At 34.6% G+C, this 25725-nt stretch overlaps 1 protein-coding gene across 1 annotated transcript; it reads right to left on the bottom strand.

Annotated features, from left to right (window-relative positions):
* On the bottom strand, positions 620–4439 carry LOC109823462 (serine/threonine-protein kinase HT1). Its single transcript, XM_020389750.1, has 4 exons — positions 4315–4439; positions 2830–4026; positions 1715–2170; positions 620–1082 (listed from the first exon to the last, which is right to left on the bottom strand). Exons 2-4 carry the CDS (start codon positions 3790–3792, stop codon positions 810–812), a joined length of 1692 nt encoding a protein of 563 aa, XP_020245339.1. The 5' UTR covers positions 3793–4026; positions 4315–4439; the 3' UTR covers positions 620–809.

Genomic DNA, 25725 nt, shown 5'->3' with positions numbered 1-25725 from the left:
AGTACTAAAATTTGTCAATGGAAAAAACTTAGCATATACTCGTGTATTCTTTTTAACCAAATTACTTATCACATACTATATGCAAATACCGTATGAAAATTTTGTGGACGGTCTGTTACGTGCCTTCCCTCTCATAAAAAACGGGAAAAAACTTATATTATGTAAGACAAAAGCAGGTGTCCTACATATAGTTATAATCATAAATATATTCTGCTATGTAAGTGTTGAAAAAAATATATAACAGTCAGACTTGGCCAAATAAAGTAGCATCAACAATACCAAAAAGATACTATGTATGCTTGTCTCTGAGCATATACTTCTAAACAATGGAATTAACAAACAAGCTTAACTACCAACTAAGGATAACATATAATACTTTCGTCGAAATAAAGAAGCAAACCATTGATGACTGAAGCAATCCTGTTAAGGTGCTAAGTACTCCAGACACCAGACATCATGTGCTATTACAATAAATTATCAGTGTTCACATAGAGGGTTGCATTTCAAAGTTATTTGAACAAAACTTGCAATCTAAACTCCAACTAAATAAAATCAGCAATATTTAAGAAACAATTTACTGTAAGACATATCACCCAATCTTAAAAAGGATCTTCGGTGATTATGCAAATCAATAATACACAATCATCTAAGAATTATTGCTTTGATACAATATTAAAAAAAATTCATCATGCTTCTACCTCGTAAAGTATAAAAGCAAGGAGAAAGAATCGATAATTCTGGGTGAGGTTCTTAAATTCAATAAGATACTCACATCGTAAGCTACCAAAACTAAGTTGAGATGAAAATGTTCACAACAATTTGGGCATTGGAGTGACCGAATCATCGAAATGTGAAGGCTTAAGCTTCTCAATCCAATTGAAAAGCCGCTTCTTGTGTTCTTGGCATGTTATGGTTTGAACCGAGTTGAGAGTGCCATCTCGAACAAGAACTATTTCAAATTGTTCTAATACCTTCACAACTTGCCAAAACTCGGGTCTCTTTTCTGGATGAAGTGCCCAACATTGCTCTATTAGGGCTCCCAACGCATGAGGGCAATCCGCAGGAATAACTGGCCTCAAGTTCTGAAATATTGATATTTTTCATTAGAATATGCCACATATAATGCATGAATATTATTTTGCTTTCATTTAAAGTTGCCATGCATAATAATTAGATAACACAAAATAAGATTACACGTGAGCCCTTACGGCATATATTTAACATCAATGTCACCAAAAGTCATTAGTATCCACTTTATAAAGGCGGATAATGATATTATAAACCAAAAGGAATGGAGAAAAGGAAAGATGGAACATCTGCAGTTGCAGTACTCTGGTATTCTGATAAATCAAGGACTTACTATGTAACGATAAGTTCTCTTATGACATTGAGCCAAAATAAGTTGGAAGGATATAATAGGAAAATTTTCCAAGATAAATAATTCAATTACAGGACGGAAGCTCCCCCTGTGTTTAGCTATAAATTAATTGGACAGTTAGACTATCAAAAAAATTGACGAATTCCATCATAAACTACTAAACTGTTTTAGAAATTCTTCTAATGGACTCTGGACTATGAACCTCTTTGTTTCTCTCTTTAACATGTACTGGATCTAAGTGTGTATACTAAAGAGAAATTAAATTTAGACCGAGTCTGATGGACTCACTGAAACAAAGGAAAACGAAACTAAAAATAATACGAACAAGAATAATACCTTGTCAACCACTGCAAATGCTGCTTGAATCGGGGACATATCCTCATAAGGTATTCTTCCTGTCACCATCTCCCATAAGAGCAATCCAAAACTATAGACATCAACTTTTCGTCCATAATGTTTATGCTTAATCATTTCAGGAGCCATCCAACGAAAAGTTCCAGTATCCTCTGCTAATGCATCACGATATGCCTCCTCACAAGCTATCCCAAAATCAGCAATCTTCACACAAAATTCCTCATCGAATAGTATATTTTCAGGTTTCAAGTCACGGTGAATAACCCCTTGTGAGTGAATATATTCCATTCCTCGACTGATGTCAAGGGCAATTGAAATAAGTTTATCGAGAGAAAGGGTTTTGTGCTCGAGTTTGTGCAAGAATGCTCTTAGGGAACCTCCAGATAGATATTCAGTGATGATGCAAAATACTGGCGGATTCCTACATGCTGCTGCCAGCTGCATCATAAACAAAGAACATGCGAAGAAAGGTTAACTACATTTCCATGTTCAATCACATTTGAAACAGTAAAAATTTTGGCAATGAAAACCATTTTCAGTTTGGATCCAGCAGTTCAGAGTGCAACCAAGAAGAGATGGTATAAATAATATAATCATAACATCTCCTATGATCAATCAATAACCATAAACTCTGAAATAAATGGATATAGAAGAAGATTGCTCCTTAATTACCCCTACTGCTTCTATAAACTGAGATGAATAAACTTTGCATGTAAGACCTTTTGAAAGTGTTCACAATCATTACAAAGTCAATAGGTGGGAAAGCTTTGTAATATATTTACATAAAATTTAGACATAGATATGCCAAATACTTGTATAGGAGGATGTGGATACCTAAAATAAATAATTAATACTTTTACCAAATCTGTCATTAACTTACCCAAAAATGCACTTGCATGAAACCAATTTCTAATCTCATATATGATAAGGATATTCATAAAACAGAAACTAATTCCTTATCCATGGCCCTTAAGAATTAGGAAGATCGTTAACACCTTCTTATAGGACATTGAAAAATAAAAATAATGATAACAATAAAATCAAATAAAAATGCATCATATAACATATATAAACCATAGGAAGACAAAAAAAAGTACCTTAATCACGTTACGGTGGTACAAATGAGATAGAAGGGTGACTTCTCTATTGAACTGCTTCTCCAGTCGAGCTGCCATTATTCCATTTTCGTCATCGTCAGGTTGCCTAATAATCTTCACAGCAACAGGTTGATCTTTATAAATTCCATGATACAATCGACTATGAGCTCCCGAAGCAAATCTAAGCCCAAGATACAACTTCGAAAGATCAACCATCATCTCCTCCGTAGCCTCCACGGCATTAACTCTCCCAACTCCATGATCAAAATACCTCGTCCATGAGTTCTCTTTTCGACTTTTAACCTTAAGTTCGGATATTTTCATCGAAGAGAAATGCTGAAGAGGGCTTGTTAGAGGAGATGGAGATGGTGATTGTGAAGGTAATTTGCAGCGATCGGTTGGTGAAGGTAAAATGCAATGATCCGTGGGTTCTTTAGAAAATAATCTGCCAAAAACCTTCTTTTCTGATCCTCGTCTTATTGGAGGAGGAGTTGAGAATCTTTTCTTGGTAGCCTTAGCTTCTTTGAAGGTATCGGAAATAGCTGTAGTAGGAAGTGGGGATGCTGATCTCTGCTTAGGTTTAGATTTTGGTTTAGATCTTCGAGAATCTCGGTGTAGTTGATCTCCTACTGAAGTACTAGAAACTGAACTATTAGGATAAGAACATACTGAAGGGTATGAAGATGAAGATCTTGGAATTGATACTCGATCATTACTGAATTTGGACGGAACACTAGAAGATCGAGTACATGAGTTCCTGTTTTGTTTCTCAGCACAATCATCTGGTAATGAGATGGATGCCAATTTCGACGAACCTAATGCAGAATTCTCGGGCTCTAGCTTTAGGCTTTGATCAGACTTAACAGAGAGAGGAATAACGGGCAATCTCGAAGAATCTAATCGATGACAAACTGTATGTGAAAACTTGGCCCTCCTCACCCAAGAGCTGCTCTCCTCCTCCATCTCTCCCCTCAAGCTTAGTTGAGCTCAGTCATGAAATCAAGAATACGGATATGAACCAAAGCCATGGGCGAAAATTCTAACAAAGACCATTTCTAACCTCAACTCGATCCACATCATGCGCTTTTTTTTAACCATTTGAAATCCCCAAAAGCCAATTAAATTTCTCAAAGAGAGAGAGAGAGAGAGAGAGAAGACTTTCAGTTAAGTCCTGCACAAGATGAACACCTGCATGACCTGCAACAAAACAAGTCGTAATAAAGAATTAAGAAACCCCATCTCCAGCATCATGCTAATGACAACGAAACCGCATCAAAATTCCTTCTTTTTAAAAACCCATCTTTATTTTCCGCCCATTGACGAGGAAACAACATAAAGATTTCTCCTTTATTGTTATCATTATTATTATTATTATTATTATTATTACTACTACTATTTGAGGGGGAAAAACACCCAGATCTGGGAAAAGGTGATCTAACGAAAAAAAAAAAAAATTCTAATGCAAAACTAAATAGAAAATCATACCTCTGACATCTCTTCAAAAAGAGAACGGGGCTAGAAATTTTCATTGTACGGATTTCGTTCCTTTTCCCCCTCTCGTTCTCTTTCTCTGTTTCTTTCTGTTTTTAGTTTTTTTTTTTTAATTCTGGGGAGGATTTGAGAGCTAATACGGTTTACGTACGAATTATTTTAATTGCTAATGATGATTTTATTTGATTTGGGATTTTGTCCTTTCGTTGTCATTTGTTATTCTTATTGTGGGCGGAGTTGATAGAAGAATTGACTCGGAAGTTAAAAATTCTAATTTCATTCAGAGGCAAAGTGTAAACGCATAAAAGCTAACTCAAGTTTAATAAAGGTTTAATATGAGTAACTATCGGACAATCATCAGGTTATTTGGAAGCCCCTCTAAATAATGCTAATCGCAATCTTCATCGAATAAAATTATACAAGATTATTATTTGCCAATGAAAACTGGAATTCACATTTCCAGAGAGATTTTCGAAAACATCTCAATGTCAAAAAGGGTGTTTTATAAACCCTAAATTTCAGGGGGTTTTCTTATATTTAGGCTTTAATATAGGCACAATTGGACAATGACAATGTAAATGATTTCTTGAGAATGAATTCTTTAATTTATCAAAAACATATATAAATACAATTTAACTTAGAAGCACATGCATACACTAAAGAAGAAACCTGTAAAGACCAAACAAACCAGATGTTAAAAAAATAGTCCTCAAACCTTCCAAGCTAATGATGCGGGCTCAATTCACTCTATGCGCTCTATATTACTTTTTTACATCTAAAACTCTTCCATGAAAACACGGGCAAAATAATACTTGTAGATGATAAATAAATTTCATTATATTTGATAGCAAAAACTGCAACACTGGCTAATGCTCATTGGAGTACAACATATGTCATAAGTTCCTTTCGATTATTTTGGATAAATAAATCGTTTATTTGTAAGAGAAAATTGCTTCTAGCACCCAAAATGGAGAAGTAAATTTGCCCCACCCCCAAGACTTGGTCAACAAACCAAAAAATCCCCTCAATTAACTTTGTAATGCTTCTAACCCCAAAATTTAATGTCACCTAAGTAAAACTTTTCAATTCCCCACTTTACCCCTAATTAAATCCTATGTANCCCCCCCCCCCAACTCATCATCATCATCTCATCTCCCTCATCTCTTTTCTTTTCTCCCTCCATAGTCATTACCAATCAATGAGTTCTCATCCTCTCTTTTCTTTTTTTTCTCTCGCCACTCCATAGCCTACTGCACCATCACCATCACCTTTCCCATGGCCCTAAATAAACTCAATGCCTCTCGTCCACTCTAACCCTTGTCTTCAATTGGCTAAGGTAGAGCTTGCCCCTCCATCGAACCTCACATGACCTTCTGCGTCATCACCCTCCCCTCCCCCAACGATGGCCTCCCTTTTGACTTTCAAAGTTTTGACCTCATCACAAGATCAAACCCACAGGGATACGAGCACCAATACTTATAAGTGTAGATCAACTATTTGATAAAATGGCTATGAGAAATAAAACCATTATGAATAAAACTATGAGCAAGAGCCAAGCAATTAGAGGAGAAGAATATGTGGGCTATGATTATGTGGACCTTGGAGGTGAGGTGGTGAGACTTGGATTAGGCCTAGAAAAGGAGGGGCAACAACGAGGTTGGAGTTGGAGATGGTTGTGGATTGAAGGAGGCAGAAGAAGAGCATGACAGTAGGCAGCTAGCATTGATCATGACCCCCGCCTATTTAGTTTCAGATTCAACAATTTTTTCTCCTCCTCCTTAGAGTTTGACCGTGAAGCTTGACCTTTGAGCAGTCTGTAGTGCATTCCATAGTTTTTGAGTAAAGGAATGTTAGCAGAATGTTATATAATTCATTTGATAATTTTTAAGCAAATGAATATATTTTTAGCTATTTCCTTTTCCTCCTCCTCATTCCATTACTAGCTAGTTTTTTCCAGCTCATGAGGTCTAATGTTACAATCGGCAGCTTATAAGTTCACAATTATAGAATGAGAAGATTACATGAAAGAACTAGATTTGATAGATGAAAGGGTTTATCTTACTGTAATGAATTACTCCTAAGAGACACTACAAGAAATTATGTCTTTAACGAAGGGATTTACCTTCGTTAAAGAGCTAAAAACCTTTGCTATTGTATACTAATGTCAGGAAAAAATCCCTTCGTTACCAATCGTTGAAGCCTTCTTCACTAAAGTGTCATGAAGGTTATGTACCCGTCATTATAGAATCTACAATGACGACATATTACCATCGTTCATATCTACGACGGTAATTATCACCGTCGTTATCACTAGTGATGGGGATTTTTCCTGTTGTAAATGTAAAATGATAGTTTTTCATTCCCGTTGTTGTTGTGTAATTATGGTTTTGTACGCCCATTGTTATTATGTAACAACGGGTGACAACCTCATCGTTGAAGCCTAATTAACGACGGTTGGATACCGTCGTAAAAGTCCTCATAGTGGGTAATTAGTAACTCATCAACGATGGTGCTTTTCCTTTATTGATATACAAAATATGATTTATAAAACCGTTATTTTAGACTACAAATTTCTAATATACATTAATGATAATTTTTCATTCATAAGCAACTATCATAGAAAACATTCATATTATTCTTAACATGACACTAAGATTCACAATATAAATATATTAAAAATACCCAATAATGAATAAAAGGGTAAACAAAAGCTCCATTTTATTAATAACATTAATAAATAAAATTCCACCATTCTCAAATATTCAATACTAATAACAAGAGTTAATATCCTAATTGTTCCAAAAAAATAAACTACCTAAAGAAAAATACGTGAAACTATCTAAAGTTCCTTCTCATCTTTAGAGATTGCAAGAGAACATCATGATGAATCAGTTCTTCCAATAGGAACTATGGGTTGTTCTTCTCCATCAGAAGTGCGGTGATTGCTATCAGAGTGAATAAATGAACTTGTACTATATCGGCTCGGGAGCCTCATTGGCCATTGAACAACAGATATCTTAGGCTTCTCACTAGTCTTCTTATCGGTTAAGATTGCCTTTCAAATGAGAGGCCAACCGGGTTTTGATTCTTGTAATTCGCGAATAAGTAGACAACGAATTGATTTTGATGGAGATCCATGTTTATTCACAGGGACCAAGGCTAAGGAATCATCTCTCCTAGATTTTGCACAATTTTGGTCTCTTGCTTCTTCACAATCTCTTGAATCATGGTGATCCATGCTACTAGGATAAGTCATGTGGTGCTTTGATACAACAGGCAAATAATTGAAAGTAGGCCTAGGAGAATTGAAAATATAATCATGATTGCTTCGTTTTTGACTCGGGTTTCTTGAACAATTTCTATTTTTTGAACAAAAATAATGTTTCATTTAATAGATTGTAGACAATCAGCAAAAGCTAAACATAATATATCAAACCAAACCTATGGATTCTCCCTAGAATACAATCTTTCCATTGCTCACTGCGAGATTCGAGCAATCCTTTGGTAGTTTCTTTGAACAGTACTTCGTGATCGAGGTAGATGAAGACCTATCATAAAATTCAATCTCATCACAAAATGAATAATTTATATCTCAACAAATTTGCAAAAAAAAAGCTCTTTTACTCACCTAATGCCTCAACAATTCTTTTTGATCCCTAGAATTAGATTATTAGCTTCATAACTCATCGTCTCTTAGACCAAAATCTTTCTAGTCGAAGAGCCCCGACATAATTTCAGCTTCAAAATCAATCTAAAATCAACAGAAAATCCCCAAATCATCATTAAATTGCCTCCATAAAAACATCAAGATTCAGACTTTAACATAACAAAAAAAAACCAAACCTGTTTTAGATTACAAAACCCATCATAAACAGCATGAACAGAATCAAAAACCTTAACCAGCGAAAGAAGCGAATAACACCTCCCATCAAGATCACAACCATCTGAAAACCAAAAAAAAATCAAACCCATCATCAAAATCAATTCTTTTCCCAACAGTCAAACAACGAAACAAAAATTTCCACGTGGGTTTTAATCAAATTTACTTGAAGATGAAGGAATGACATGAAGAGCAACAACGCGATCACCAGCTTTAGCAACCTTGACGAGGGCCCACGTTAACATCTCCTTGCTCTCGGCGTCCATCTTAACGTCGACCACCACTATCTTGGGCTCCTCCTCCTCTTTAGAAATCTCCATCTTTGTCTTTGATCGTTCTAAGCTCTCTCCTTTTTCTTTTATTCTCTTAATTCTGGGGGTTTTTATTGATGAAAAAGGGAGCACATGAGGAGATACCAAGCTTGAGTTTTTTCTGATTCATCCTGTTGTTCTCTTGCAATCTCTGATGAAGAGGTCTCGACGATGAAAATACCTCGACCACGAACTGAAGGTGATGATGAACTAGAGACTACAACGATGAAGAGGTGTTGACGGTAGCGAACTAGAGTCTACGAACTGGATCGGCTGACGAAGAGCTAGTGACGATGACGAGCGGGAGCTGATGACAAGCTTGAACAACGACGAGTGGGAAATAACAACTGTTGGCCTTCTTGTTTTGATGATGTTTAACAAATAATTTACTACTAATATTGTTTGTCTAGTGTTTGTTTATCTCTATTTATTGTAAACAAACAACAAGTTAGAGGATGGATGGAATTGCGCATTCACGATCATATCTAATGGAGGTTGGCAGAATTGTGGAGTGAAGCCTTGCAATTCAAGTTAAAGATTCAAGTTCAAGCTTCATCCGCGAGTGTACCAAGATAGAGCTTCATTGAAGATCACAAGCTTGGGTAATTTAGTTTAGGAGTTTATATTATGTGTGTTAAGTTCTTTAAGCTCAATATCATATACACATAAATTTTGTTGGTTTCTATGTATATATATATAGTTATATATATATGTACACATTTTGGATTTTGTTTTATCCACAAACAAAGTTTTTACTAGCATATAAATAAATATTTACATTCATACATATTTGTTTTTTACGTGGATAAATTGGTTTGGTTTAATTTCATATATATGAAACAAAATATATTCATATTCATACTCATATGTTTCATATTCTATTCTATCTGTGAAAATACTATATTCATTGTTTATAGACTTCATAACAATAGTTTACATCTTTCTTTAAGTCTACAAAATCATTTTGTAATGTTTAAAAACATGGTTAAGCTAAAATGTCAAAACTCATATGTTTACATTTTTATGTTTTGGACTATTTTACAAAATGATGATATTTTTCATTTGGGAGGTTCTTTCTAAAAACCAGTTTTTGTAGCATGTGTATTATCATGTCTACAATCATTTCCCAAAGCTTTATATTTTTTGGAATTTATTTGATATTTTTAAACAGGGTTTTAAAATCAGAAAATCAACTTTCAAACATGTTTTCTCATATATCAGTTTACGGTCGACCGTCACGGTCGATCGCGCTTTTGATTTTACCTGCGGAGCCAAACAGAAACTATAGCGGACGATCGCCACGGTCGACCGTCAACTCGAAAATTTCCACGGTCGACCGCCACGGTCAACCGCCAAAGTCTCTGGAAATTTTCTGAGCCTCGAAAGTGGCTCGCGGTCGACCGCGAGATTTTTACGGTCGATCGTTGTTTACTCCAACGGTCATTTTTGTATAGAATCTGATTTCCGATTCTGTGGGTTTTTTGGTCTTTTGTTTGGGGTTTTTGGCTGAGGTTTTGGGAGGCTATAATACCCCCTTGCCCTCATCTTTCATAGCAACCCAAGAGAATGTTTTAAAAGAGTTTAACAAGGGTTTAAACTTGTTTAATGTTTGTTTAAAAGAGTGTTTAAGAAGCTTTTAAGCAATTGAGAGTTCGGGTTTGTGAAATCAATTTTCACAAGAGCTTGAGGAGATCATCTATTGGTATTTAGGTATCCAACTATTCTCCCTCTACCTCTTGATCTTTATATCTATTTGTTTGTTTATCATTTTATTAAAGCTAGTTTTATATTGAGTTTAGATTTGATTTATTTCATTGTTACACCCACCCACATTGAGCTTTTAGTATTTACATACATAGTATATTAGGGTTGTGAGAGATTGTAACAGTGAGTTGTGCTTAATTGAGTTCTCGCCTTGTATTAGAGAACAAATCAATTTGTTGTTATATTATGAGATTGTAAAGTTTTTGGTTAGCTAGAAAACCGAGTGTGAAGTGGAGATATCCTCGAGGCGAGGAGCGGAGACGTAGGTCGTGCGGACCAAACTCCGTGAATGAAATTGTGAGGTGTAAATATTAATCGGGTGAGCATAGAAAACCCGGTTGTGATAGTGGATTTCTCCCCGAGAGTGGGGAGCGGAGACGTAGGACGGATGGTCCGAACTCCGTGATCATTTGCTTGTGTTTGAGTTTGCTTTGACGTTTCATTTGTGCTTAGTGTTCATTACATTCTTGTCGCTATTGTCAATTGCCCTATCACATTTGTAGATTGTTTATTTCACCCTTGTGCTAGTTTATATATCCTTGCATATATTTCATAGTATATCTCATTACTAGGATATATTCATTTGTTCATATTGCATATGCTTGCTCATAATTAGTTGTATATCTATCTTGCAAGAATATATTTGTTAATAAGTTTTAATTGGCATATAATCGGATTAGATTAGCATAAGACCCTAATCGCCCCCCTCTAAGGTCTAACAATTGGTATCAGAGCTTGGTGCTCTTTGATTTAAGGACTAATTGCCTTGAGTTAAAGATCCAAGTTATCTTTTTGTGCTAATCCAATTTTTGATTTTTGTTTTGCTTACATATATATACATTATAGATATGCATGGTGCACCTTATTTATGTTATGCCATGAATGTTGCTCCTTGTTTAGATAATTTCTCCTATGCCTAATGGTGTGTTAGATTTAAGCTATTTGTTAGATCTAAACATTTTGAATTATGGTAAATTATAGATTGTGCTTATATTGTACCCACCTTGGAGAAATCCAAGTGGAGTAAAGATGATCATAGAATGATTATCATGAACAATATTTTGTAAGAATATTTGCTAAATGCTTTTAACTCATCTCTTTCTAACAAGTTTGTTCATTTTGATAGTGCTTACACCTTATGAAAATTTATTGAAGCACATCAAGGGGACTTGGAGGCGATCCGACAAGCCTTGGAGGATCCGGCTTCAAGTTCATATGGAGTATCATGCACACAGCCACTAGGCGATAGCCCTAGTGAGGTTTGCGAGTTCGAAACCACTAATGATTTATCTAGTGATGAACTTGCTTATGCTAGTGAAAAATTGTTGCATGCCTATAACATATTACATAAAAATTTTATTGATTTGCAAAGCAAGCATGAAGATTTAAAATCCGATCATGAGAAGTTAGCTTCCAAATTTGATATCATTTCTCAAGAAAGTATTGCTCTTCAAGAAAATAATGATATGTTAAATTTGGAAAATAATAATTTGAAATTGAATATTGCTAACTTGACTCGTGATAAAAATAATGTCATATTAGAAGTAAAGAACATAAAAAATGATATTGCTTCTTTTATAAATGACTATTTATGTTCTACTTCTAATAAAAATGCATATGTGCCAAATGATGAGTTGAATATTGTTAAAAATCGCATTTCATCTTTAGACTCAACTCTTAATACATGTATTGATAACCATAAGAAACTTATGGACAAGTGTGCTAAACTTAGTGTCATAAAATCACCTACATACTATGAATACTTGTATAATAAAATTTACAAATGCTCAATTTACGGTCGTAAAGGCCACATTGCTAAATTTTGTTATGATGCACAAAAATCTTCTAAGGTTAATGCTTCTTGTGCATCTCATAAGGCTTCTTCATCACATACACATGCACATACTCATCATATTAGTCATAAGCATGCTCATGTGTTTAAATGTGATATTTGTGGTCGTTTTGGTCATTTGGCCAAATATTATTTTGATTTGGAAAATAAGTCTCATTTGCCAAATGTTTCTAGTAGACCACATATTTATAAATGTAATGTTTGTGGTAGATTTGACCACTTAGGAAAGTTTTATTTTGATAATGTTTCACATTTGCAAAAAGCTTCAAATAATTTACCTTTGTTTGCAAATGTTCCACGTGCACCTTTTAATGGTCAACATAAGCAAATGCTTCCTTTCCATTGTACATATTACAATCGGAAGGGTTATTTGAATGATTATTGCTATGACCGATCCCGTGCACCATATACGCCCAAGAGGGTTCATAACCCTAGGGTTTTGAGCTTAAATGATTGGGGTCATGTCCCTAAACCTTTTGGTATCAAGATTACTTGGGTACCAAAACAAATTTGATCCTAAACCAAGAATTTTAGTGTTTTTTTCCCTTGGTTTTGAAAATTATGTTTTAAAATCTTTTGGTTATGAAAATAATTTTTCTTCGATCAAATCTTTTGTTTTCATGATTATTAGTTTTGATTTTAAATGAGAGGTTTGTGTTTATATAACCCTCCGGGTTTATTGGATGTTTATTCCCAAATCTTGTTTACCGGGTGCTAAAAATATTTATATGGGTTGATACTAGCTCAAGAGGTAGATATAGTTGCCTCTCTTGATTTTTGAAAATTAATGATGGTTTGGTTTTATGTTTTTATGGATTTCATTTGATTTATGATTTCACTTGAGTGATTTGTTTTCATTTGAAAAGTTTTTGCATGACTCTCATGTTCCTCTTCTTTTGTTTTCACAAATCTATTATTTTATATGGCTTTTATATTTTTTTTGTGTTAATGAGACACTATTTTCATATTGACATATTTATATGTGTTCTCATTGTCTTTTTGTATGTGAGTTATGTTTAGCATGTTTCTCGCTTGCTCACATATGTATGCCTTAGCATTCATTGTATATATTCATTAAGGTATTTTGATAGGGGGAGCAATCCCTATATCTTTCGATGTGGTATACTCACACATGCATATTGATAGGGGGAGCTTTCGCTCTCTTCATCCTTTGGTACCCTTTTTGATGTAGTCAAAGGGGGAGAAATATTATGAGTATAGCCTTTCTTATTTATATGCATGATAAATCTAATTTATATATTCTTTCCTTTCATGCATATATATCTTTTTGTAAATTGTTTGTCATCATAAAAAAGGGAGAGATTGTTGGCCTTCTTGTTTTGATGATGTTTAACAAATAATTTACTACTAATATTATTTGTCTAGTGTTTGTGTATTTCTATTTATTGTAGACAAACAACAAGTTGGAGGATGGATAGAATTGCACATTCACGATCATATCCAATGGAGGTTGGCGGAATTGTGGAGTGAAGACTTGCAATTCTAGTTAAAGATTCAAGTTCAAGCTTTATCCGTGAGTGTACCAAAATAGAGCTTCGTTGAAGATCACAAGCTTGGGTAATTTAGTTTAGGAGTTTATATTATGTGTGTTAAGTACTTTAAGCTCAATATCATATACACACATATTTTATTGGTTTCTATGTATATATATATAGTTATATATATATACACATTTTGACTTTTTGTTTATCCACAAACAAAGTTTTTACTAGCATATAAATAAATATTTATATTCATACATGTTTGTTTTTACATGGATAAATTGGTTTGGCTTAATTTCATAGATATGAAACAAATATATATTCATATTCATACTCATATGATTCATATTCTATTGTATTTGTGAAAATACTATATTCATTGTTTATAGACTTCATAAAATAGTTTACATCTTTCTTTAAGTCTATAAAATCATTTTGTAATGTTTCAAAACATGGTTAAGCTAAAATGTCAAAACTCATATGTTTATATTTTCATGTTTTGGACTATTTTACAAATTGATGATATTTTTCATTTGGGAGGTCCTTTCTAAAAACCATTTTTTGTAGCATGTGTATTATCATGTCTACAATTATTTCCCAAAGTTTTATATTTTTTAGAATTTATTTGATATATTTAAACATGGTTTTAAAATCAAAAAATTAACTTTCAAACTTGTTTTCTCATATATCAGTTTACGGTCGACCGCCACGGTCGTCGCGCCTTTGATTTTACCTGCGGAGCCAAATAGAAACTTTTGCGGTCAACCGCCACGGTCGACCGTCAGCTCAAAAATTCCCACGGTCGACCGCCACGGTCGCCCGCCAAAGTCTCTAGAAATTTTCTAAGCCTCGAAAGTGGCTCGTGGTCGACCGCGAGATTTTCACGATCGATCGTCGTTTACTCCAACGGTCATTTTTATACAGAATCTGATTTTTGATTCTATGAGTTTTTTGGTCTTTTGTTTGGGGTTTTTGGCTAAGGTTTTGGGAGGCTATAAATACCTCATTGCCCTCATCTTTCATAGCAACCCAAGAGAATGTTTTAAAAGAGTTTAATAAGGATTTAAACTTATTTAATGTTTGTTTAAAAGAGTGTTTAAGAAGCTTTTAAGCAATTGATAGTTTCGGGTTTGTGAAATCAATTTCACAAGAGCTTAAGGAGATCCTATTGGTGCTTGAGCTTCCAACCATCTTCCCTCAATCTTTTGATCCATTGAGAAGTTTTCTAAACTCTATTTCTAGCTTTATATCTATTTGTTTGTTTATCATTTTATTAAAGCTAGTTTTATATTGAGTTTAGATTTGATTTATCTCATTGTTACACACACCCACATTGAGCTTTTAGTATTTACATACATAGTATATTGGGGTTATGAGAGATTGTAACAGTGAGTTATGCTTAATTGAGTTCTCGCCTTATATTAGAGAACAAATCAATTTGTTGTTATATTATGAGATTATAAAGTTTTCGGTTAGCTAGAAAACCGAGTGTGAAGTAGAGATATCCTCGAGGTGAGAAGCGGAGACGTAGGTCGTGGGGACCGAACTCCGTGAATGAAATTGTGAGGTGTAAATGTTAATCGAGTGAGCGTAGAAAACCCGGTTGTGATAGTGGATTTCTCCCCGGGAGTGGGGAACGGAGACGTAGGATGGAAGGTCCGAACTCCGTGATCATTTGCTTGTGTTTGAGTTTGCTTTGGCATTTCATTTGTGCTTAGTGTTCATTACATTCTTGTCGCCATTGTCAATTGCCCTATCATATATGTAGATTGTTTATTTCATCCTTGTGCTACTTTATATATCCTTGCATATATTTCATAGTATATCTCATTGCTAGGATATATTCCTTTGTTCATATTGCATATTCTTGCTCATAATTAGTTGTATATCTATCTTGCAAGAATATATTTGTTAATAAGTTTTAATTGACATATAATCAGATTAGATTAGCATAAGACCCTAATCACCCCCCCCCCTCTAGGGTCTAACAACAACGAGCAGGAGACACACGACGAGATGGAGATGGCGATGGAGATTTTTTAAAACTAGGGATGATTAGGAGTAGTTACGGGGGATTTTGGATTTTGAATTTCAGGTTGCGGGTTCCACTTGGGGCTTTAGGGATTTTGTTTTGAGTTTTGTTAATTAATAGTAATAGATTAAACTATCAGTCTTATTATGATTAGGAGTATCATCAATAAAGGTAATAGACCCCTTCGTCTTTAAGGAGACCCAGTAACGATGGTATTAGGATCAAATCAATGAAGAGACTAGAAAGCCGTTATCCATTATTCCTCTAATATTTGTAATCACTAGACGAAGGCTTTAAAACCTGTCGTTATTATATGCACATTAATGACAGTCAACTGGTCCCTTCACTAATTTTGGTCGTTAAATACTGGATTTCTTGTAGTGAGAGATGGGTAGATGCTTATTTCCCTAGCATAAGATATGATAATTTAATTCACTTTATTGTTGATTTTTTTTGTTAGATATTAATGTTACACATTTGTTGTTAACCATATAGATTGATTGTTAAGTTTACATGGTACTTGTTAAGTTCATAGTGTAGTTGTTAAAGTTACAGCATATTTGTTAAGGTTATAGTGTAGTTGTTAAGTTTATGTATTAATTGTTAAGGTTATAGTTTAGTTAAGAATACATGTTAGTTGTTGATCATATAGCTTGGTTGTTAAGGATATAGTTTAAATGTTAATGACACATGTTTGTTGTTAATGCTACAATTTAGTTATTAAGGATACACGTTAGTTGCTATAGTTATAGTTTAGTTATTAAAGATACACGTTAGTGATTAAGGTTATAGTTAATTTGCACATACGACTCATGTAAAGTGACCTTTTGGCATGAAGTGCATGACATCTTTTCCTTCAAGAATAGCTTTTATACATAGGTACACGTAAATCCCACAATCATACCAATATATAAAATCATTAACAACCACTACCTATATTAAAAAAATAAAAAACTTTAACATCTATACCTTAGCAACTAATCTATAAGGTTATCAACTAAGCTATTGTTAGCCCTTTTGTTTTGATGATGATTTACAACCACCATTATCGATATTAATTGCTTGTTGAGTGATATTGTAGTTAATATGAATATCAAGCTTGTTAGTGCCATAAATGGAGGATTGGATGGAATATGAGCTACAACGTCAATATCTATAGGAGGTGGAGGCAATGTGATGAAGCAAATGTTAATCAAGAACAACATATACAAGTGGAAGCTTCATCAACTCAAAGCAATATCAAGACTCAAAGAAATGTAATTCTATGTGAGGATATTTGCTATTTTTCTTTTCTCTCTAGTGCTAGAATGTAGGTAAGTAGTTGTAGATTTCATTTGAAGCTATTGGGATATTACACACACACTTTTCATACTCATACTTTAATGTTTTTTAACAAAACATAGTCTTTCATATGTATAAGGACCTATGTGCAAAATTCCTTTTCAAAACAGTTTGTTTTTAATATTAAAAATATTTTACAAAGTTGTATACTTTCAGAAATCATTTTAGATTTTTTCATAATTTTTCCAAAGTCAAAAACCTGTTTTTAAACTCTGTGTATGCCTTGTATCAGTCCACGGTCGACTGGACATGGTTCGGCGGTCGACCGTGAACAGGTCAGGCAATTCATGTGCCTGGAAACTTCTCGTGGTCGATCGAACATGGCTCCGCAGTCGACCGCCAAATTTCCAGAGACTCAGCTGTATTTTTCATCAGCTCGCGGTCGACCGCCCTTGGCTCTGCGGTCGACCGTCATTTTTCCAGAGACTTTGAGAGTTTTTCAGAAATTCTCACGGTCGGCCGGATGTGGTGCGGCGGCCGACCGTTGATTTTCCAGTTTGTTTTCTAAGACTTAGTTTCCTTTTTTTTTATGATCACGGTCGAACCGCCGAGCTACCTTCTCCGCGTGGTCAGTACCGGCGCCCTGTCCCGCCTAGGGTTTGCTGCTGTTTCTCCTGATTTTGTGGGATTTGGTTTTTTGGTCTTTTTACAAGGGTTTTTGTCTTCTTCTTTCAACTCCCTATATATATCCAACTACCCCATTTATTTTAGAACTAAATTTGCAAGAGAAAATTTGTTATGGTTAATTCTTGTGTTTAAAAGCTTCAACTTTCAAATCTTCAATTCCCTGTTTTTGCACCTACACATCCCACACCCAAAGCTTCAAGTGCAATCTCTCTCCTTGCCATAGGACTGCTGTATAGAGAGAGCTCTTCTTCTGTTACTGCTGATAGCGTGGTGATCTCGTAGAGATCAACTATTTTGGTGTGAGATCTCACGAAGATCGTTGTGTAGAAGAAGTTCCGGCTTCCAAACCGGGTTGTGTAGTGGATTCTCCTCGAGAGTGGGGAGCGGGGACATAGGCTAGAGGGCCGAACCTCGTGAACACATCGCGCGTTATTTGGATACCGATTTCTATCTCAACCTTTCTTTTGTTTAGCATTTTAAATTTGTGGTGATTGCTTGCCTTTAATTTTTATTGCACTATTATTGCCTTAAGACCCTAATCACCCCCCTGCCCCTCTAGGGCCCAACAATTGGTATCAGAGCTTGGTCTCTACACTTGTTTTTGGTCTAACCACCTTAGAGAAAAGATTTTATGGAGGCTTCAATGAATGTGCATATATTAGAGGGACAATCCATCACTAGACCCCCACTTTTCGCCGGCAGCAACTTTTCATATTGGAAAGCTAGGATGAGAATCTATCTTCGTTGCATTGATCTTGACATCCTAGATATCATTGAAAACATATTGGAAAGCTAGGATGAGAATCTATCTTCGTTGCATTGATCTTGACATCCTAGATATCATTGAAAAGAAATATGTAGAAAAGTCTAAAACTAGCTCGATCTTGACATCCTAGATATCATTGAAAAGAAATATGTAGAAAAGTCTAAAACTAGCTCAATGACCGATGGTGAGAGGCTCCAAGCCAATCTTAATGTAAAGGCCATGAATGCCTTAATTTGTGGCCTCACACCAAATGAATATAATAGGGTTTCTACTTTTGCTACAGCTCATGAAATTTAGACCAAACTTTGCATCACACACGAGGGAACCCCCCAAGTTAAGCAATAAAAAATTAGTGGGCTCATGCATGATTATGAATTATTTAAAATGCTTCCTAATGAATCCATTGATACTATGTTTTCTCGATTCACTAATATTATCAATGAATTGCATGACTTAGATAAGAAGTTGTCAACCCAAGAGATGAACTACAAGATTCTTCGATCATTGTCTTCAGTGTGGGAACCCAAAGCTACGGTCATAGAGGAAGCTCATGATCTCACCACACTAACCCTTAATGGTCTCATTGGCAAGCTCAAAGCCCACGAGAAGAAGATAAAAGAGAAGGAAGTAGAGGAAGTGTCCCCACGGGCAATTGAGGAGCCATCCCACAAAGTGAAGACCGTTGCTCACAAAGGAGCTATCGATGACTCCTCCTCCTCGAATAGTGAAACCGTTGTTTCTAGAGAAGTGGCTCACCTCTCTAGAAGGATTTCTAAACTAATAAAATTAAACAAGAATTTTAATAACTGATCTAACAATAAGTTTTCTTCTCGTATAGGAAAATGATTTGAGTGCAATGAACCGGGTCATCTTGCCAATGATTGCCCAAAGATCAAAGAAAAATACTTGAAGTACAAGAAAAAGAAGGCGATGTATGCCGGATGGGATAAATCTGAACCAAGCGATTCGGATATCGATGAGGAAGGAGCAAAGTTTGCTCTTCATGACCATAACATTTGCTTTATGGCCGATGAAGATGAGGTAATTATATCCGACTCCGAAAGCGAATCTTTTTATACGCATTGTGATCTAGCTACCGTATTAGAAGAATTAAATGTTGAATTTAAAAGAATAGCTAAAGAATACTCTTCATTTAAAAAATTACATGTTTCCATGGTTGAGCAATTACAATCCTCTCTTGCTCAAAAAGATGAATTGTTAGAAGACCTTGATTTTGAAAACAAACAATTAAGATCTAAAATTGAAAGACTAGAGATTGCTAATAGTAGAATTAAACCCACTCATGCATACTTTTATCATCATCTTTTTCAAAGAAATGAACATCATAGATCATATGTTTCTACACATAAGAAACACTTTGTATGCACATATTGCATGAAGCATGGTCACATATCCACCCATTGTAGAATTAAAAATAATGTGGATTATTATGATATGGCATGGGTACCCAAAGGTACCAAATACACTAACTCCCAAGGACCCAAGATTTGGGTACCTAAAGTTTCTACAATCACAAACACGACGTAGAGGGATGTGGCACCTTGATAGTGGTTGCTCACATCATATGACGGGCAACAAAGAGCTATTTGCAATCCTATCAAGGATTGAAGGAGGCAATGTCTCCTCCGGTGGAGGTGAGAAAGGTAAAATTATTGGCATTGGTAGTATTGATAAGATACCTTCTCCCGTTATAGAAGATGTTTATTTGGTTAGAGGCTTGAATCATAATCTTCTTAGTATTAGCCAATTAAGTGATAAGGTTTTGATATCTCTTTTAAACCGGATAAGTGCATTATTAACATGAATAGAATTTTTTTTTTTTTGTTGCTAATAGAAAATCTAATGTATACATTTTTAAGTTGAATGAATTAGCCAATCAAGATATGAAGTGCCTTGCGGTAATTGATGAGAATCCTTGGATTTGGCATAAAAGACTTGGTCATGCCAACATGGAATTGATATCCAAGCTATCCAAAAGGAGTCTTGTAAAGGGGTTACCAAACTTACATTTCATCAAGGATACCGTTTGTGAAGGTTATGCTAAAGGTAAACAAACCAAATCTATCTTCAAATCCATTAATGAGGTATCAACTTCTAAACCCTTGCAATTATTACATCTTGATCTATTTGGTCCTATGCGTGTTACCTCTTTAGGAGGAAAACACTATGTGTTTGTTATTGTTGATGATTTTTATCGCTTTACATGGACAATCTTTCTTAAAAATAAAGATGAATGTTTTGAAGAATTTTCCTTTTTAGTGAAAAGAATAGAAAATAAAAAAGATTTGAAAGTTGTTAAAATTAGAAGTGATCATGGTGGTAAATTTCAAAATAATTTTTTTAATGATTTTTGTGCACAACATGGTATATAACTCATGAATTTTCCACCCCAAGAACACCACAACAAAATGGTGTTGTTGAACGGAAAAATCGTACCATACAAGAGATTACACGTACTATGTTAAATTCTTTTGATTTGCCTAAGTACTTTTGGGCGGAAGCCGTCAATACGGCTTTTTTTGTTTGGGCGGAAGCCGTCAATACGGCTTGCTATGTTTTAAATCGTGTTTTGATTAGACCCAAGCTCAAGAAAACTCTTTATGAACTATTTTATGGAAAAACTCCATCTATTGGGTATTTTTATATCTTTGGTTGTAAATATTTTATTTTAAATTTAAAAGATCACCATGATAAATTTGATTCTAAAATTGATGTTAGTATTTTTCTAGGATATGCACCTAGAAGTAAAGCTTATAGGGTCTTCAACAAAAGAACACTTGTTATTGAAGAATCTATAAACTTTACTTTTGATGAAACTAATATTGGTTTACAAGATGGTTTGCCTAGGAATAATGATAATGATGATATTAAGGAAGGATTGGAAGACTTGAAATTAAATGAAACACCCTCAATAGATGCACAAAAGGATGTGGAAAGCATCAACACTCATGAGCTAGAAGAACTTCCCAAAGCATGGAACTTCGCATCAAATCATCCAAATGAGCAAATTATAGGGGTCCTTCACAAGGGGTTCTAACTCGCTCAAAGGTCTTAAGTGAATGTGGTAATATGGCTTTCTTATCTCAAATAGAACCTAAAAAGATTAATGATGCTTTAAAAGATGAGTTTTGGTTTTTAGCTATACATGATGAACTAAACAATTTTCAAAGAAATAATGTTTGGAAATTAGTTCCTAGACCTAACAATGTTAGTGTGATTGGAACTAAATGGGTTTTTAGAAACAAACTTGATGAACATGGCATAGTAACAAGAAATAAAGCTCGTTTAGTTGCCCAATGATACAATCAAGAGGAGGGCATAGACTATGATAAAACCTTTGCACCGGTTGCAAGGTTAGAATTTATTAGAATGTTTTTGGCATTTGTAAGCTTTAAGAATTACAAATTATTTCAAATGAATGTTAAAATTTTTAAATGGTTTTATAGAAGAGGAAGTTTATGTTTAGCAACCCCCCATAGTATCCCTTCCGATAGGGCGGATAGAGGTGATCTTGTTTTAGCGTTCTGATGCTCTTGTTGTTGTTCTTTTTGTTTTAAATTTCTTTTCAGGCAGTTCAAAGTTCCGGAGAGTCACAGGATGACGGAGTTCTGGCATAGTCACTGTCGTATGATTTTACCATTAGAGGCTCTACTGTAGTTTTATTTTGTGGATCATTCATTTCCTAATCATGTTTACCGGGTTCAAAAAGCTTTATATGGGTTAAAACAAGCTCCTAGAGCTTGATATGCTCGCCTCTCTAGTTTTCTTATTGAAAATGGTTTTTCTAAAGGGAAGATTGATAACACACTTTTTGTAAGAAAAAGAAAAAATGATTTCATTTTGGTTCAAATATATGTTGATGATATCATTTTTGGTTCTACTAATGAAACTTTATGCAAAGAATTTTCTAAAGTTATGCAAGATCACTTTGAAATGAGCATGATGGGAGAGCTCACATTCTTTCTCGGGCTCCAAGTCAAACAAACTAAGGATGGGATTTTTGTTTCACAAAGCAAGTATGCTAGAGAATTGGTGAAGAAGTTTGGATTAGAGAACTCTAAGCATGCACCAACTCCCATGAGTACAAGTATCAAGCTTGATGCAGATGATAGTGATGAGGATGTAGACCAAAAACTATACCGATATAATAGGTAGTCTTCTTTACCTTACCGTTAGTAGACCCGATATCATGTTTAGTGTGTGTGCATGTGCACGTTTTCAAGCTTTTTCTAAAACATCTCATTTAATTGTGGTTAAAAGAATTATCAAATATGTCAATGAAACAATTGATCTTGGTTTATTTTAACCTAAAAGAACCTCTTTTGATCTTTATGGTTTTTGTGATGCCGACTTAGCCGGTTGTAAGGTAGATCGTAAGAGTACGAGTGGTACATGTTAATTTTTGGGTAACTCTCTTGTCTCTTGGGCTTCCAAGAAACAAAATTGTGTTGCCTTGTCCACTACGGAAGCGGAATATATTACCGTTGGCTTATATTATGCCCAACTTTTATGGATGAAACAAAGTTTAGTTGATTATGATTTGTATTTTTAAAATAGAAATTTTTTTTGTGATAACACTAGTGCTATAAACATTTCCAAAAATTCCATTTTGCACTAAAGAACCAAGCATATTAATGTACGCCATCATTTCTTGTGTGACCATGTGGAGCGGAAAGATGTATCCCTTATTCATATTGATACTAAATCTCAATTAGCGGATATCTTTACCAAGCCTCTTAGTGAAGAAGATTTTTGTCGCATAAGAAATGGTTTGGGCCTATGCATTATTTGAAAAAAATTTCTTTGCTTGTTTGTTTGCTTGGTTACATAGTACACCCTCATTTTTATAACATGCTTAAGCACATAAAAGTTGCCAAGAGGAGTGTGTGGGAGGACCGGGGTTGATTCCAAGAGGAGTGGGTTGATAGTAATGCCGGTTGGGGTCGTAAATCCAAACACTTGAGGAAGGTGACACAGTGAGGCCAACAGTTGAGGTACATTTTATGTATTTAAGTATGTTTCTCATTTCATATTTCCCTTTTTGATGGTGATAAAGGGGGAGAGAAATCTCCTCACTTGTGCACATAGTAAGGGGGAGCTCATAGATAGAGGGAGCACCTATCTATAAGTTATATTTATTTCGCTCAAATATAATGGTTGGTTGTCATCATCAAAAAGGGGGAGATTGTTAGCCCTTTTTTTATGATGATTTACAACCATAATTATCGGTACTAATTGCTTGTTTAGTGATATTGTAGTTAATATGAATATCAAGCTTGTTAGTACCATAAATGGAGGATTGGATGGAATATGAGCTATAACGTCAATATATATAGGAGGTGAAGGCAATGTGATGAAGCAAATGTTAATCAAGAACAACATATACAAGTGGAAGCTTCATCAACTCAAAGCAATATCGAGACTCAAAGAAATGTAATTATATGTGAGGATATTTGCTATTTTTCTTTTTTCTCTAGTGCTAGAATGTAGGCGAGTGGTTGTAGATTTCATTTGAAGCTATTGGGATATTACACACACACTTTTCATACTCATACTTTGATGTTTTTATTTGAAGCTATTGGGATATTACACACACACTTTTCATACTCATACTTTGATGTTTTTTAACAAAACATAGTCTTTCACATGTATCACACTTTTCATACTCATACTTTGATGTTTTTTAACAAAACATAGTCTTTCACATGTATGAGGACCTATCTGCAAAATTCCTTTTCAAAACAGTTTGTTTTTAATATTAAAAATATTTTACAAAGTTATACAACTTTTAGAAATCAATTTAGATTTTTTCATAATTTTCCAAAGTCAAAAACCTGTTTTTAAACTCTGTGTATGCCTTGTATCAGTCCACGGTCGACCGGACATGGTTCTGTTGGCCTTCTTGTTTTAATGATATTTAACGAATAATTTACTTCTAATGTTGTTTTTCTAGTGTTTGAGTTTTCGTATTTATTCTAGGCAAACAACGAGTTGGAGGATGGATGGAATAGTGCTTCAACGACAATATCAAATGGAGGTTGGCGGAATTGTGGAGTGAAGCTTATGCAATTCAAGTTCAAGATCCAAGTTCAGCTTCATCCGTATAGTGTACCAAGTCAAGCTTATTGAAGATCAAGATCGGCTTGGGTAATCTAGTTTAGGTTTGATATTATGTGTGTTAGATACTCTAAGCTCAATATCATATACACACACATTTTATTGGTTTCCTTGTATATATATGTAGTCGTATATATATGTAGTCATTTATATATACAACACAAGTTTTGGTTTTTATGTTTATAAATATGAAATTACATATTTCATATTTATTATTGTGATTTGGTTTAACTACTTAAATATAAAACAAATATATTTTCATATACATACTCATATGTTTTATTTTCTATTGTATTTGTGAAAATATTGTATTCTCAGTTTATGGACTTAATAACAATCATATACATCTTTTATTAAGTCTACATAATCATTTTGTATTGTTTCAAAACATGGTTAAGCTAAAATATCAAAATTCACATGTTTACATTTTTATGTTTTGGCCTATTTTGTAAAATAATGTTATTTTTTATTTGGGAAGTCCTTTTTGGAAACCAGTCATTGTAACATGTTTATTATCATGTCTACAATCATTCCCCAAAGTTTTATATTTTTTGGAATTTATTTGATATTTTTAAACAGTGTTTTAAGATTAGAAAACAACTTTCAAAAACCTGATTTCTTGTATCAGTTCACGGTCGACCGTCACGGTCGACCGTCACGGTCGACCACGCTTGTGTTCTTTTTTGAGTAGGCAGCAGAGACTTTCACGGTCGCCCGCCACGGTCGACCGTCACCTCAAATTTTCCCACACGCCAAAGTCTCTGGAAGTTTTCTGAGATTCTGTAGTACCTCGCGGTCGACTGCGAGAATTTCACGGTCGACCGCCGATAGCCCAACAACTATATTAGGTACAGAATCTGTTTCCTATTTTTCTGGGATTTTTGTTGTTTTGTATGGGGTTTTGGCTGTTGGTTTCTCTTCCTATATAAACCCCTCAACCCTCTTCTATCAGCAACCCAATGGAATGTTTTAAAGAAGTTTAAAAGAGTTTTAACAAGGGTTTTTAGTTGGGTTCAAAGTCTGTTTGGTTTGTGAAGATTGTTTTACAAGTGGAGAAGATCATCTACAGTGTTTGAACTTCATTTTAATCCTCCTCTCCAACTTGATTTTCAGAGAAGAATTCCTAAACCCTATTTTCTAGCTATTTAACATTTTTGTTCATAATTCCTATATGCTAGATTTTAATTGAGTT

Source organism: Asparagus officinalis, chromosome 1 (assembly GCF_001876935.1).
Source record: "Asparagus officinalis chromosome 1, Aspof.V1, whole genome shotgun sequence".
Taxonomy (NCBI): Eukaryota; Viridiplantae; Streptophyta; class Magnoliopsida; order Asparagales; family Asparagaceae; genus Asparagus; species Asparagus officinalis.
Note: the sequence above shows the minus strand (reverse complement) of the source record. Positions and strands in the feature narration are given on the sequence as shown.

Coding starts and splice junctions, on each gene's coding strand:
- LOC109823462 (XM_020389750.1), bottom strand. CDS start 3,792: ATGGAGGAGGAGAGCAGCTCTTGGGTGAGGAGGGCCAAGTTTTCACAT. Junction 2,171..2,829: donor ACCACCGTAACGTGATTAAG/GTACTTTTTTTT, acceptor TTTATGATGCAG/CTGGCAGCAGCATGTAGGAA. Junction 1,083..1,714: donor CATTTGCAGTGGTTGACAAG/GTATTATTCTTG, acceptor TCAATATTTCAG/AACTTGAGGCCAGTTATTCC.